Source organism: Rhyacophila brunnea, unplaced genomic scaffold (assembly GCF_057557595.1).
Source record: "Rhyacophila brunnea isolate RB1 unplaced genomic scaffold, BYU_Rbru_1.0 scaffold_5, whole genome shotgun sequence".
Classification (NCBI taxonomy): Eukaryota; Metazoa; Arthropoda; class Insecta; order Trichoptera; family Rhyacophilidae; genus Rhyacophila; species Rhyacophila brunnea.
In genome coordinates this window covers 21,398,827-21,412,902 of record NW_028233170.1, presented here as the reverse complement: position 1 = coordinate 21,412,902, position 14,076 = coordinate 21,398,827, and the positions used below count along the sequence as shown (strand labels likewise).

The window sequence follows — 14,076 nt, the reverse complement described above, 5'->3', positions numbered from 1 at the left end:
TATAAATTTGTAGATAATCAGTTACCTCAAGCTTCCAAGAGGCGGGGTAGCATATGGCACGCCAAGAAACGCTTCAACAGGAGGATGAGCATGGACAATCACGCCACGCAGCGGGCCATACTTGGTGCGGACGACTCTGGTGGAGTATTTGTGAACTGGCAGTGAGGAACCGCCCGCTCCCAGTGTCATCGCCAGCGCCACCAGGATTGCCCACCAGCTGCTGAATCCAACGGGAAACCAACTCCTCGACCTACGCTTCCTAATAATTTTCCGGGAACTAACATTGGGAGTTTTTTCACACACACCACTAAAGGAGAATTTTTCCAACCAATGCAAGAGGAACGGAAAACTTTTGCCTTCCTGTAAATCTCTTGCAGTGATTTGTAGCAAGGTCTGTGAACCCTCTCTCGATTTTTCACTGTTATGTTTACATTCACTCACGGTCGAACTGGCGCAGACGTAAGCATTTTCCGCTCGACGCCTCAATTCACAATTATTAAAAGAAACACTACCCTCTAGACAACAACAGGGACCATTCAGAGTTTCTACTCTGTTTTCACTTTCACTATTAAATATTTTATTCACTTTCACTGAATCGTAAGAATTTATTGGTCTATCCTTTCTAACTGAACTGAGGATTTCAATATCACAGCAATTTATGGAGGTTTTTTTAGTTGATGTATGCTTATAACAAAAAAGAGTATTTTTAACCGAATCGGAATATTCTTTAGAACTAAATTCATTTTGGGGAACTGCGCGTAATTTCGACACTTCTGATAAACAATCAAAAGTCCGTAATCTATCATCGACAATACTGGTATCTCGAATATTGCACCATTGTGAAATGGAGTTTATATCATGACTTTGAATGTGTTGTGGTGGATCATGTGTTTGGTTGATAGCTGCTGATATGTCTGGCTGGTGAGGTGCGTGGGTTTTGTCAGTGGGTGTTTGAGTTGGTTGAGAGGTGACGACGCGTGCTGTGGGCAGACGCCTGGCGACACCGGGGACAGCGGGGCGCGCGCGGCGCATGACGTCACACACGGACGGACGCAGCTTCCAGCCTCCTCCACATGTTCGGCGCCGCTACGCCGATCGGCAAGAGGAAACTTGGTGGTGGCGCCCAGCGTGGCAGTCGATTGCGCGCCAAACCATATCGCGTCCAACTTTAAGCTCGCAATTCCGTTTCATTTCCATTTAGAGGTGGTCGCTGATTTACTGGATAAGCTCGATGACAGTTGTACCCGTTTATATCTGAAACAATATAAATAAAAATATTATTAGATTTTATTAAAGCATTTATTTAAATTACAAATTATCAAAATTGGCTGTGTAAGGAGAATAATTTTCTTATTAATGGTTTACAATAATTAATTCTAACTATTTAAATTGTTTTGGTATGTTTTACTCAGTTCTGTATTAACAATTGCTTTATACAATGGTACGTTTTAATTATATTAGAAACTAATTTCAATATACTGATCAAACTCGAAAATAAAGTACATCTTTAAACAACGAATCTGTGGTATGAGTGTATCTAATGTGTACATATATATTTGTATGTTTATTAACGTTAAAAACAAATGAAAAATAAGAAACCATTTATTTAATTTACGAATAGTTCACAAGATTTGAGAATGTTACATTAGCAAATCTTGTGAATTATTCGATGAATAATAGAAATGGTTTATTAAATTATTAGCAAGTGCAAGTAAGTTGTAAAAATTAAATACTCGAAGCTACCTGTAAAGTCGGTTAGTAATTAAGGCATTTAATTAATACATACCTTAATTTAATATACAAAAGTCATACTGAAATATGTAAGAACTACTAGTTAAATGTAAGAACTACTAGTTAAAATTACCGTAATTAAGTAGGATGCCCGTAGTTTAATTGGATAAAGGACATTGGCGCAATACCAGTGGTTATACAGGTTCAAATCCCGTGGGGTGTCGTATTTTTTTCAAAATATTTTTTTTCTAATAGGTATATATAATATGAAATTAAAATTTGAAGAGATTTTTATTCTTATATGACAGCTGCTGACAGATGATAGAAAGTTAAGATAATATCTCGGTCGCATTAGTAAATTTTGGCGTGGTTATTTTTGTACATTTAAATCAAATCGGTCATAATTGTATCGGTGCGGGTGTGAGTCTCTCTCGGCATAAATATTTTTCGAGAATATTATTTCTAATGGGTTAATTATCTACCTACTGGTTTATATTTAACCATTTTGCACAATTATAAGTACCTACCTACAAAACAAATTTTTTTTGATAAAAGTAGTGTTTATTTTATAACACTTTTTTTTACATACCGTGAACATTACAAATTTAAGACGTTCACAACATGATATTTAAAAACAAAGAAACAGTGTAAAGAAGAAATAAATATATGCAGAATGACAAAAACAGTATGAAAAGTAAAGTAAAAGGTACAAAATTATAAAAAAAATATTAAATATAAAAAATATAAATTATAAAGCATGGAAGCACACCAAACGAACATTTTATAAAGACTTTGTATCATTCAATGTGAATTTAAAATGTTTATTTAAACTTTTGCCAAGGTTAGTTTGAATGGATTGTAAAATAAAAACTTTCCTTTATAATTACTTACTTCTGAGATAAGTTACGCCTATAGCGTGTTCAGATAGAAAATTTGCCTTATTCAATTCAGTATTATGTTTTGAATAAAGTTTTACAAAGCTTTGTGTTTTAATATATGCGTCAATGTTTTCTCAACTACCGAAGCAACCTCGTAGTGGTACGTTCCATAGACATTAATGGAGGTTTATTAATATTAATATAAAAGACTCCACGGATATTTCTCTACTAAATATCCTTGGAACTACGGATGCAGTAAGAAATGATAGAGAATCACTGAGTTGAGGTCGTGATCGTGATATCAAATAACAATAAGTTAATGTTATAAGTTTGTATTTTCTTTATTAATTCCCTCAGTATAGAATTTGGCACGTTGATTTAATTCATGCAATAAATTCATTTTTGTAAGATGTTCAAAATATTACATTGAAAAAATAACAAACAAATAAAACTAAAGTAAACTAAAAAGAGAACAGTGTGGAGACATTTGAGCGATTTAAACAGACCCCGTTTTATGAAATAATAAAATAGTCTCCATCTAAATTCAGCTCATGTAAGTGGAAGATATGTATATAAGGGGAATTTGGTTAAATACAGCCATATAATATAAAGAATAGATAATAAACAAATGCTGCTTATGATTTGTTAAATAGTTATCAGGTTGGTGGGTAGGTACTGTATTACGTGGAAGGCGATTCCTTATTTTGAAATTCCTATAATTCATTAAAGTAAATTAACATAAGAACATTATCACAAAGATGAAAGTCATACAATGACAATAATATGTAGTTAATATGGGTCTAAAATTTATTCAGATTCTGTTTTAGATTTGTATGACACAAGTTTGATGATCTCTACGCTTTTCTATAACATATTATAAGTCGATTAGCGATTGTAAGACTCTTAATTATCAGTCAATGTATTTAAATTCGAATTCAGAGATACCAAAATAGAAAACAGACACTTGTTTTATAATCGATGCAATATGACAGGGATGTCTAACTTCAAGTAGGCTTTGATATTATGCTATCCATTAATAAAACTGGCAGTAATCTACCACAATTTTATACCTTGAACAGAGGTATTATATTTTAATGAGAATACTGAGGTTACAAATTAAATTACATCTGTCTTTTACCATCATAAAGAAATACTCAATTTACCATTTGTCGTGAAAATTATAAATTTTGGTATTCGTTTCAGCACTCATAGTAAAACTATTCGCCTACTGTATAAAGAACCTACTACACAGCGGTAATACATTAACATAACGCGCGGAGAATCACATATTCTCTTTCTCTCACACATGCGATAGCATGTGGTTGATATAATATGAATCAATTGATGCGACGTGGCCACGCAAGCTTCATCATTCATTTAAAAATGACTTCCACGTAAGCTGGTTAACCTTTTTTTTGTCTCACGATATTACTATGGCAATATCTGACAGGCCGTAGATTGTTAACGACACACGTTGAACGTAGACTACACGAAACGCTTACTACAATCGCTGTAATACCGATAATTTGTAGCTTAAGATTTCATAAGTAATCAACCAGATGTCACTGTGTGTTTATTTTTTTAGATTATGCAAATCAAACGACAGTATCTAGTAATTTGAGTTTGAAATCGGATGAAATAACTCGCGAAATTTGTATGTGTAGCTTGTCGATCACAGTCTTATAGAGCAAGATAATGCTGAAGGCATAGAATCGGTTAATGAAATAAAATTAATACCTACGTATCCTTAAAAATAATATTAAAATCATATTATAGTTCAATGCTCACAATGGTCGAGGGGCTTATGCGTCGAATTATAATCTTATGAGTCCCAAGTTCGAGTCTTGGGTCTGCAAAATACACATATTATTATTGTAAAATATATAAAAACAAAAATCTGTTAATAAAAACCTCCGCTCTGTGGAGGCACATAATTATGATATCGTTAAGATCGGACGAGGTCAAAAAAAAAATTGTGCGCGCGAATGTACACGTTTTTTTACATTTTCGTGATTTAATTTTTACATTTGAGTACAGTGTGGTCAATCAAAATCTATGCTGCGATCACGCGGCGAACATGCGTGTAATACGGTGTATTAGAAACACCAGCAAGAATTGCATCGACTTCGTGCGTACGTACATTTTTATGATAGTTAGGTACTACTTTGTTTTACCACCACCACCCGTCATGTATGTACAGCCGTGGATATTTACGGCCGCCTTCCATGATGCTATATACGTGTTTGAAAGAAGTGATTTTAAGTGCTCATTCCATCCCGAAACGGAGCCGCACGGGACTGATGCTACAACCATGCACCGGATAGTTAGGTACTATAAATTAATATGCTATAAGTAATAGTCAGCGGTAGCAATAAATATATAAACCTTCTTTGCTATATGATAGCGATGGAAAATACATGTTACGAGTGCCCAACTTAGCACGCTAAAAGTTTTCGACTGTACGCCAAAAAAATAATTTATTTTATTTTTTAATATTAACGTAGCGAAATCTTGTTTATGTATATATTGTATATAGTGGCAACACTGGATAGTTTTACCAACACTGGTTTTATATTGAACCATGTACATTCAAAGACTATAAATATGTTGACAAAGGATTTAGCAGCATATATTAATTTGCAATCAACACCATATTATCAGCCTGATATAAAAAGTCTCGCAAAAAACATCGAACAAAAATTAGTGTTTGTATATTTCCTTATTTTCTTTCATTTAATGTATATCATATTTTATATATTCAATAAACAATATTATAGTTATTAATGTACCCGTTTTTTATATTCAATAAATATGACTTAGATTATATTATCATGTGTAAACTTAAAAAGGAATGACATGCGTCACGAATTAAGAAAAAAATCGGCGTAATTTGGCACGCCGATCAAAGGCTTTTTGCCATCCCTGTTATAGGACGTATAGTAAGTCAAATTATATTAGAATAAAAAAAATCTTACCACATGATTTTTTCTCTTTATCTAAAGAATATAATATCATCTAAAGATATTTGGTAAAGATATAATTTAACGTTATCATCCTTCGAAAATGTTTTTTGGCACAATTGCTTTCGTGTAAAAAATATGGCCAGTTATTTCTAGTTTATATGTCTGGGTCTCGGGAAATGGTGTCACACCAGGGACCGAAAAATGATAAAACAGTTCTCATCCATCAGAATTATGTCATCTAATTTTGTAATAATTCTTTTTGCAAAAGGTTCGATTTAATACAATCCAAATAATTATTTTCAAATGAATTATTTCAGAAAGCGTACGTACAAAATTTGACATTTAAGAAAGGCCAAAGGTGTTATATTTCTCCCTGTTTTTTGTTTTGTTTTGTTCTGTTTTGGAGGACAAAATGACATTCTCATTGTACAAAATTTACATCCAATTAAAGAAAGAGCACTTCGATGTAAATGTATTAGTTAAATGATATTTATTTTCCAGCATAATCAACTTTCTGAAAGTATTATATAATATTTGTTTGGTTTTTATTAGGTATATCTGCATTATATTAATAAGTTGTACTTTGCACATTTTAACCTATTTGTTTAGATTGAAATTATTAAAAATTCACATCTGCATCACTAGCATTTCAATTCACAGTGTGAGTATGTATCTCTTTCTACACAATATAAGTTCTCCTAAATGAGTTCTTCCAACTACGACGCGATGGAAGCATTAATGTATAATACAGTACACACATAATTCGAGGCATTTGAAAAGTTTGCTTCGTCGTATGAATGGCGAAATAATTCCAATCCCTTCATAGATTCACCAGTTTCAACTACTGACTTCTCTGCATCAGCAGAATTTCAGTATGTGGATATAGAGGACACTGCACGTAAGACATATAGCGCTAGAGCTAGAGTGAAGATTCTGTTTTTATTTTCAAAACTCATTCTTCAAGCACCCAAATGCATGGTTGCTTTATCAGTCCCATGTAGCTTCGTCTCGAGACAATGAAATGTGGCAATAAACTTTTTCATTCAGACACGTTTAAATGTCATGGAAGGCGGTCGTGTATACATTGCGGTTGCACATGCATGACGTGTGAAAATAGGGTAACTCAAATCAAGAAAGTTTATGTTTATACCTTTCTCGCCACCTGCCATGGTCATCATAATATACAACCCCGACCACCATCCTCAATATCTTTTAGATTAAATTTTCATAATATCAGTTAAACTAATTTATTTTTGGATTCCTATTTTTACGAAAATAAAATAAGTAGTCTTTTAATTTTTTAAACAATAAATTGATGTCGGTATTTTATTAAAATTCTCTCGCACGCATTATGAGTAAGTTGGTTCAAAATTCGCTCATTGTTGATACTTGAAAACTTGTGCTATATCTTTTTTCCCTTTTAATTTTTTTCCGTACCGAATTTTCAACGGATTGGCCATAAAAAATCATTTTGTAATATTTTAGCTTAAATGACAAAGGTCGAATTTTTTCGACCCATTCCGCCGAGTTTTATTAAAAGCCTGTGGAAAATGTGAGAAAACTTTTAGTATTTTGTAATGATATTATCATATTAAATATAGGTATAATAAATTATATAACAAGTCGCCAATGACTAAGTACTTACTTCATAAAACTTTGGTATTGATTCAACAAATATAATATAACATATTATATAAAAAAAAACAATTTTATCCTCTGTTAACTATGTTAACTTACTTGAAATTTGAAACGATTACATTTTTTATTGTTATGTTTTCGTGAATAATTAATTAAACAATACATCATTTCTGAAGTAAATTATGCTTGAACTTTTAATTATGTATCTAATTCTGATAACATTTTTTTTTTTTTTTAATATAATCTTCTTTTGTTAATGATCTGTGGTGTGGTATGGTGGTGTGATGTCCTTGATTGATTTTTGAAACGGTTTTAGCCTCCTCCAGCATTTTCCTCTATCCAGGTCTATACGTCATAGTCACTTCATTCCAGTTTACGACGTAGGTACAAGGTATCCAACTCGAAACCATACCTCAAGGGTTCCAACGGGGTAGTGCATGCGTGTCGCACTTTGCTGGTTCTAGTTAACTTAGAATAGATGCTTCTTCCCTATTTTCCTATTTTCACCTCTTCGTGGTAAACTCCGGAAACCTGATCAACTGCACCCGAGATGGGACAACTTGTGGAGCGTGCGATCAGAGCTAAATAAGAAGTAGTTGGGCATGGGGTTAACAACCTCACTCTGTAAAAACTCCTCTCACAAAACCTCAACACCAGTGTCAGATGAGTATCACTATTAAAAGTAAATACAATATTAAAAAAATATAATATATATATAACTTGAAAAACACCCCACTATAAAAAATCATATTTGAAAAAAAAAATATGAAACTCGACGTGATTTGAACCCGTATAACCATTGGTGTCACGCCAATCTGTGCATTAACCAATTATGATACGAGCCTCCTATATAATTACGACAATTTAAACTAGTAGATCATACATGAAATGCTTATAAAATTGCGTTATTATTGGTTATCGGTTTTTGCGTATTAAATCATGGAATATTAATTACCTCAATTACTAACCGACGCCCGGCTCTCGCCAAATATTTTAGTTATAACGCCTAATTGAACTTGCTAACAATCTTAATAAACCATTTATTTTTATTGAATGAATAATTCACAAGATTTTGAGAATGTAACATTCTGTATATTGAACATACATAACTTGAAAAATACCTCAGATATAATATCGTCCGTATACTGGCAAATGACTTTAAGTCGAAAATTGACCGTTTTGACCTAATAATGCAGTTTGGTAGATTATATCACGCTCTATCGTCTGAAAAAACAAGCTTTGGTAGATTCCTATCCATTTATACGTAATATTGAAATGTCACTATGAATTAAGTCAATATTGATCATATTATTTCTGGAAAAATACTGTATATGACTAAACGTCATTTGACACACACTAAAATGAATATCAATACTGGAAAAACACTTCAAACTAACTTAGGATTAATTGTCTGTACATATTAAATATTTCGTAGTGTATTCTATTTCTGGACAAAAACTTCAAACATACTTGCAGCTATTTGCCAGTACAAACTTCACGCCTATCTGTACCATTGTTGCCAACCGTACTATAATTATAGTATTTGTACTATAATTTTGGTCCGCGTACTATGTACGATATAAAATAGGTATAGTACGCCCAAAATACTATAATTTTGAAAATCGTACTATAATTTTACATAAAAGTACTATAATTTTGCACTTGCCATTTCGCAATCGAGTGGTCTTCGGAAATTTATAAATTTGCGGCCCGCGGCGAAATATTTTTCCTAAAAAAAACAAGCCGACCATGAAAAATTGGGAAAATTGGGAACCTGCGGCCCGCGGCGAAATATTTTTCCTAAAAAAACAAGCCGACCATGAAAAATAGGGAACCTGCGGCCCGCGACGAAATATTTCACCTAATAAAAACGAGTCGAATTGGGAAAATTTTCATTTTCAACAGATGACAACGCGTACTATATTTTATCCCCAAATACTATAATTTTGGAGGCTTTGTACTATAATTCCACTTTCAAAATATGGCAACACTGATCTGTACTTAGCGTGCTGTTGGCACTATTGCAATCAATGCTCATACTATTTTGACAGCTCCGTTTACGCGCCCACATTTTTTTCTACGTTATTAATCATTTTCTTATTTCTTTCATCTATTTTTATTCTATCAAATCAAAATGTATCAATCAAGGTCTGATAAAATCATGAGTTTGTGCGAGCAGCAAAATAAAATACCAACAAATAAAGCAGGTATGTGTATCAATAATTTCTAACCTCAAAATAAATCATTAATACAAGTATTCTGTTTCCTACTTGTCCTTTATTGTGTATATTTTGACTAATTATTCATTAGATATTGTGTTTACAAATATTTACACGTAGTATAATTATTTGGATACAGTTCGAGTCTATGGAGAAAACCTTATTTAACGGATATTCTTTAAATTTTCAGAAACTGAACCAATACATGAGGTTGACTTGGAGAAGATTCCTATAATATTATGCGACGCAGGATTTGAATACCATGATTTGGATAGCCAACAGCAAATTCCACAGGAAAAAGAAATAGGTAAGTCACTAACTATTTGTGCTTAATAGACTAGGTTAGATAATGACCCATAGAATTATAATACATTGAAATTATTTCACTATCGTAAAATTGAATTATACTAAGTATATGCAAACTCAATTAATTAATTAACTCTCTTTGTGAGTTAAACTTAATTAATCAATAAAATTGTATATGGATATTATTTATTTTAAAATAATTAGTGACATTAAAAGTGCTCACCATGCGCTACATATTATTATAATAAGACATACACAGAAAATGTCTTGCAATACGGGCTGAAGTGATTTTTTAGTTATAGTTATATATTTATATAGTTATATAAGTAGTTAGTATATGACGTAATGTTAAATGGTTGATTTTAATTATTTACAGAAATTACACAAGACGTTGCATTGGACAATAATATAATCATAGAATACAGAGAAGAAAGCGACATGGACGAAGATCAAATAAAGCTGGCAGATGAGATTGGAAATATTGTTGCCGATGAAGATTTTTTACTGTCTCCACCTATGATTTTGCCTGTTTCACCATCCACAGGAGTTGAAAATAATTGTCCTAATCCTATGGATAACGAACTGCAAGAAGTTGCACCCCAGGATCTATCTGCACGACATACCCGTTGGAAGACATGTAATCCTGCAGGATGGAAGCGAAACATTCAAAAAGAAAAAAGGGACAACTGTCTACCTTACGAAAACAGAAAAGGCAACATGAAAGTAGCAAAACTCCCGAAGATTATTGATTGCTCTTTGTGCAGATTTAAATGTTGTGATCATTTTACACCGGAAGATCGTCAACATATTTGTGGGATTTACTGGGGCTTGAGAAATCATGAAAGGAAAAGAGATTTTATTTTAAGAAATGTGGAGTCCAGCAGTCCAAAATACCGTAAACAGAACACTGTAACAGGTAAACAACGTAAAGATGCAAAAGCATATTACTTATATAAGACCGGCCAAATTAGGCAAAGAGTTTGCCAAAACTTTTTTATAAAGACGATATGCATCTCTAACACAGTTATAAAAAATGCTTTCAAAACAGAAGGTGACCAAGGCGTATTTATAGGGATGGATATGAGAGGACGCAAAAGCCCATCAAATAAAACTAAACAGGAGGACATTCAATTTGTAAAGGGTCATATTGAAAGATACCCAAAAATGGAAAGCCACTATACCAGAGCATCTCCAACGAGGGAATATCTGGATAGTGGTTTGTCCATTTCCAAAATGTACGATCAGTACATAGTGTACTGCGAAGAAAACAATAAAGTCCCGGTGAGTTCAATAACTTATAGGCGAACTTTTAGCCTTAATTATAATTTAAGTTTTTTTAAACCTAAAAAGGATCAGTGCGTCAATTGCATTCGGTATTCTCAAGCCTCTAGTGAGGAAAAAATCATACTGGAATCAGAGTATCGAATGCACATTGAACGGAAAATGGCAGCTGAACTATCAAAGTCATCGGACAAAAACATTTCAATCAACAACGCAAAATACATTACAGTAACTTTTGACCTGCAGAAAGTCCTACAAATACCATCATCAAGAGCTTCACTGGCATATTATATGCGGAAGCTTAATATGTTTAATTTAACCATATATGAAGGTGCTCCTCCAAATAGAGGATTTTGCTATGCATGGAGTGAAGTAGACGGAAAGAGGGGAGCTTGTGAAATCGGATCATGTTTGGCCATCTATATAAGAAATGAAGTGCCACTAACAGCAACTAACTTGGTGCTGTATTCCGATACATGTGGAGGCCAAAATCGCAATATTCATATAGCAGCTCTCCTGTTACACCTGGTGCAAACCACACATTTAAGTGTGATCGAACATAAATTTTTAGAGAGTGGGCATACATACATGGAAGTCGATAGCATGCACAGTGCTATCGAGTATAAGAAAAAATTTATGGACGTGTTCAGTGTGCAGGATTGGCTGAACATTTTCAAAATGAGCCGTGTGGCACGGAAGTCTAAGAATGTTAATAAAAATCCCTATCATGTAAAACAATTGACATTCAACGACATGCTCGACTTGAAGACATTATCGAAAAAAATTATCAAAAATAAAAATGTTGACGAAGACAAAGATAAAGTCCACTGGCTCAAAGTGAAATGTTTTAAATATGAAAAAACTTCGCCAGGAACAATCTTTTACCGCTACGATTATTCAAGTGAATACAAAAAAATTGATATATTTGGTAATCGTAGAGGTCGAAGAAGTGTTCTACCACTAGAAGACATACCAAACGCTTACGCTTCCCAGTTACACATTTCCAATGAGAAAAAAAAAGATTTATTGACAATGTGTAGCAAAAACATTATTCCTCCAGAGCTTCATCCCTGGTATCAAAGTTTGCCCAGCTCTTCGTTAATTGATACTGTACCAGAGCCCTCAGAATTCGATTCTGACGTAGAAAATTAGTTAAAGATGTACCTATGTATAGATTTCTCCCTTTGATCATTCATATTAGAGTATTTAAAATGTTTGTGTAATTATTGATTATAAATAATTATGTTAATGCAATAGTGTTATTATTAAGTCTGTTCTGTTATTGATAAAATTATAACATAGCAATATCAACTGATAAAATGAATACATTAGTTAATAAAACGTTGAACTGCACATTTAGAATTGATCATAATAAATCATAAGTATGTATTTTCGTTAATTAAGTTAGGATGTATTTTCATTAATTAAGTTTATGTTAAGGTAGAACTCATTTTAAATTGGTTACTTTGTATTTTTTTTATTTATAAATTTCTCCTGTCGACAAATTGATATCCAAATATTTGAAATGTTTGTGTAATTAATTATTGATTATAAATTATGTTAATGCATAAGTGTTATTATTAAGTCTGTTATTGATAAAATTAAAACATAGCAATATCAACTGATAAAATGAATACATTAGTTAATAAAACGTTGAACTGCACATTTAGAATTGATCATAATAAATCATAAGAATGTATTTTCATTAATTAAGTTTATATTAATGTATAACTCATTTTAAATTGGTTACTTTGTATTTTGTTATTTTTAATTATTTTATTTATAGATTTTTCCTGTTGACAAATTGATATTCAAATATTTGAAATGTTTTTTCAATTATTGATTATAAATTTATTATGTAACTGTACACGTGTTCTTAAGTCTGTCATTGATCAAATTAATTGATAAATTGAATCAATTTATTAATAAAATGTTTACCTGCACATTAAAAATTGATGATCTATTTTTTTAATAAATCATAATAATATAAGTATGTATTTTCATTCAAAATTGATAATATTAAACCATTTTATGTTTTAGTTCTCTGTATATGTCTTTTTGATAAATAAATAATTGATATTATGCAAAAAAATAAGTCTATTTTCATTAGAACCTCTCCTCCAAACCATTTTTAATAGTAAAACATTACTTGTGGTAGAAAAAAATCTCAATACAATCCCATTTTGTGTTCTGGCAAAAAACTCTAAGTGGTACCATTTTGCAAACAATTAACAAAAAATACCTATTATTACCATAAATAAGACTTAATATGAATATAATCATGATATTAAATCATTAATGAACTACAGGAAGTGTTTTTTTTTACTAATTGGAATTAAAGTGTATTTAACAGATAGCTTCAAACTTTAAAAATCGATTTTCTCAAAACAGTGTTTTTTGACTTAAAGCTTTTTGCCAGTATACCCACGATATACCCACTAGAAAAAATCATATTTGAAAAAAATACGAAACTTGACAGGACAAAATCTTGTGGATTATTCGTTGAAAAAAAAAGAAATGGTTTATTTCATATACTTAATATAATTTTAACCTATCACTAAAAAAAAGAGTCTCCATTATTTACTTTAAAAAATATTGTTGCGATATAGTAAAGTTATATTATGAATATAAGATTATGAAACACACGTATCAACTATAAACATTACTACCTACTAAATTACAGATTTCGCTCGAAAACGGAGCATATTATGAGCCTGTCTCAACAGTGACAAATGGACGACTCTGTAGAAGAAATGGGTGGTTTTTATTCTATAAACTAATTGGATGGATCTATATCTATCCAGTGTCAAAATATTCTAAGATATAGGTACACTTAGGGAATCCAATCCCGAGCCAAAATTCTGATCCCGGGATCTCGGGAGTACAATTTGACAATCCCGGGATTAGCATTTTATTCCATTGTTAATACAAAATTTTTATATTTACAAATAACATTGATAAAATCCGTCAAAAATAAATCTAGTATAATTTATACTAATTAAGACATTTATTGTTAATATTGTATACGTTCAATCTTGGAAATACATAAGTTTAATGGAG

General features: G+C 31.9%; 1 protein-coding gene across 1 annotated transcript in view; it reads right to left on the bottom strand.

Annotated features, from left to right (window-relative positions):
- The window catches only part of LOC147066151 (neuroligin-4, X-linked-like), a 379,113-nt gene extending 378,924 nt beyond the window's left edge, over positions 1 to 189 (bottom strand). Inside the window, exon 1 of the mRNA XM_085955728.1 lies at positions 26 to 189. Within this exon, the coding sequence (XP_085811854.1) occupies positions 26 to 189 (164 nt within the window). The remainder of the gene's footprint in view (positions 1 to 25) is intronic.
- Positions 190 to 14,076: the final 13,887 nt, after the last annotated feature.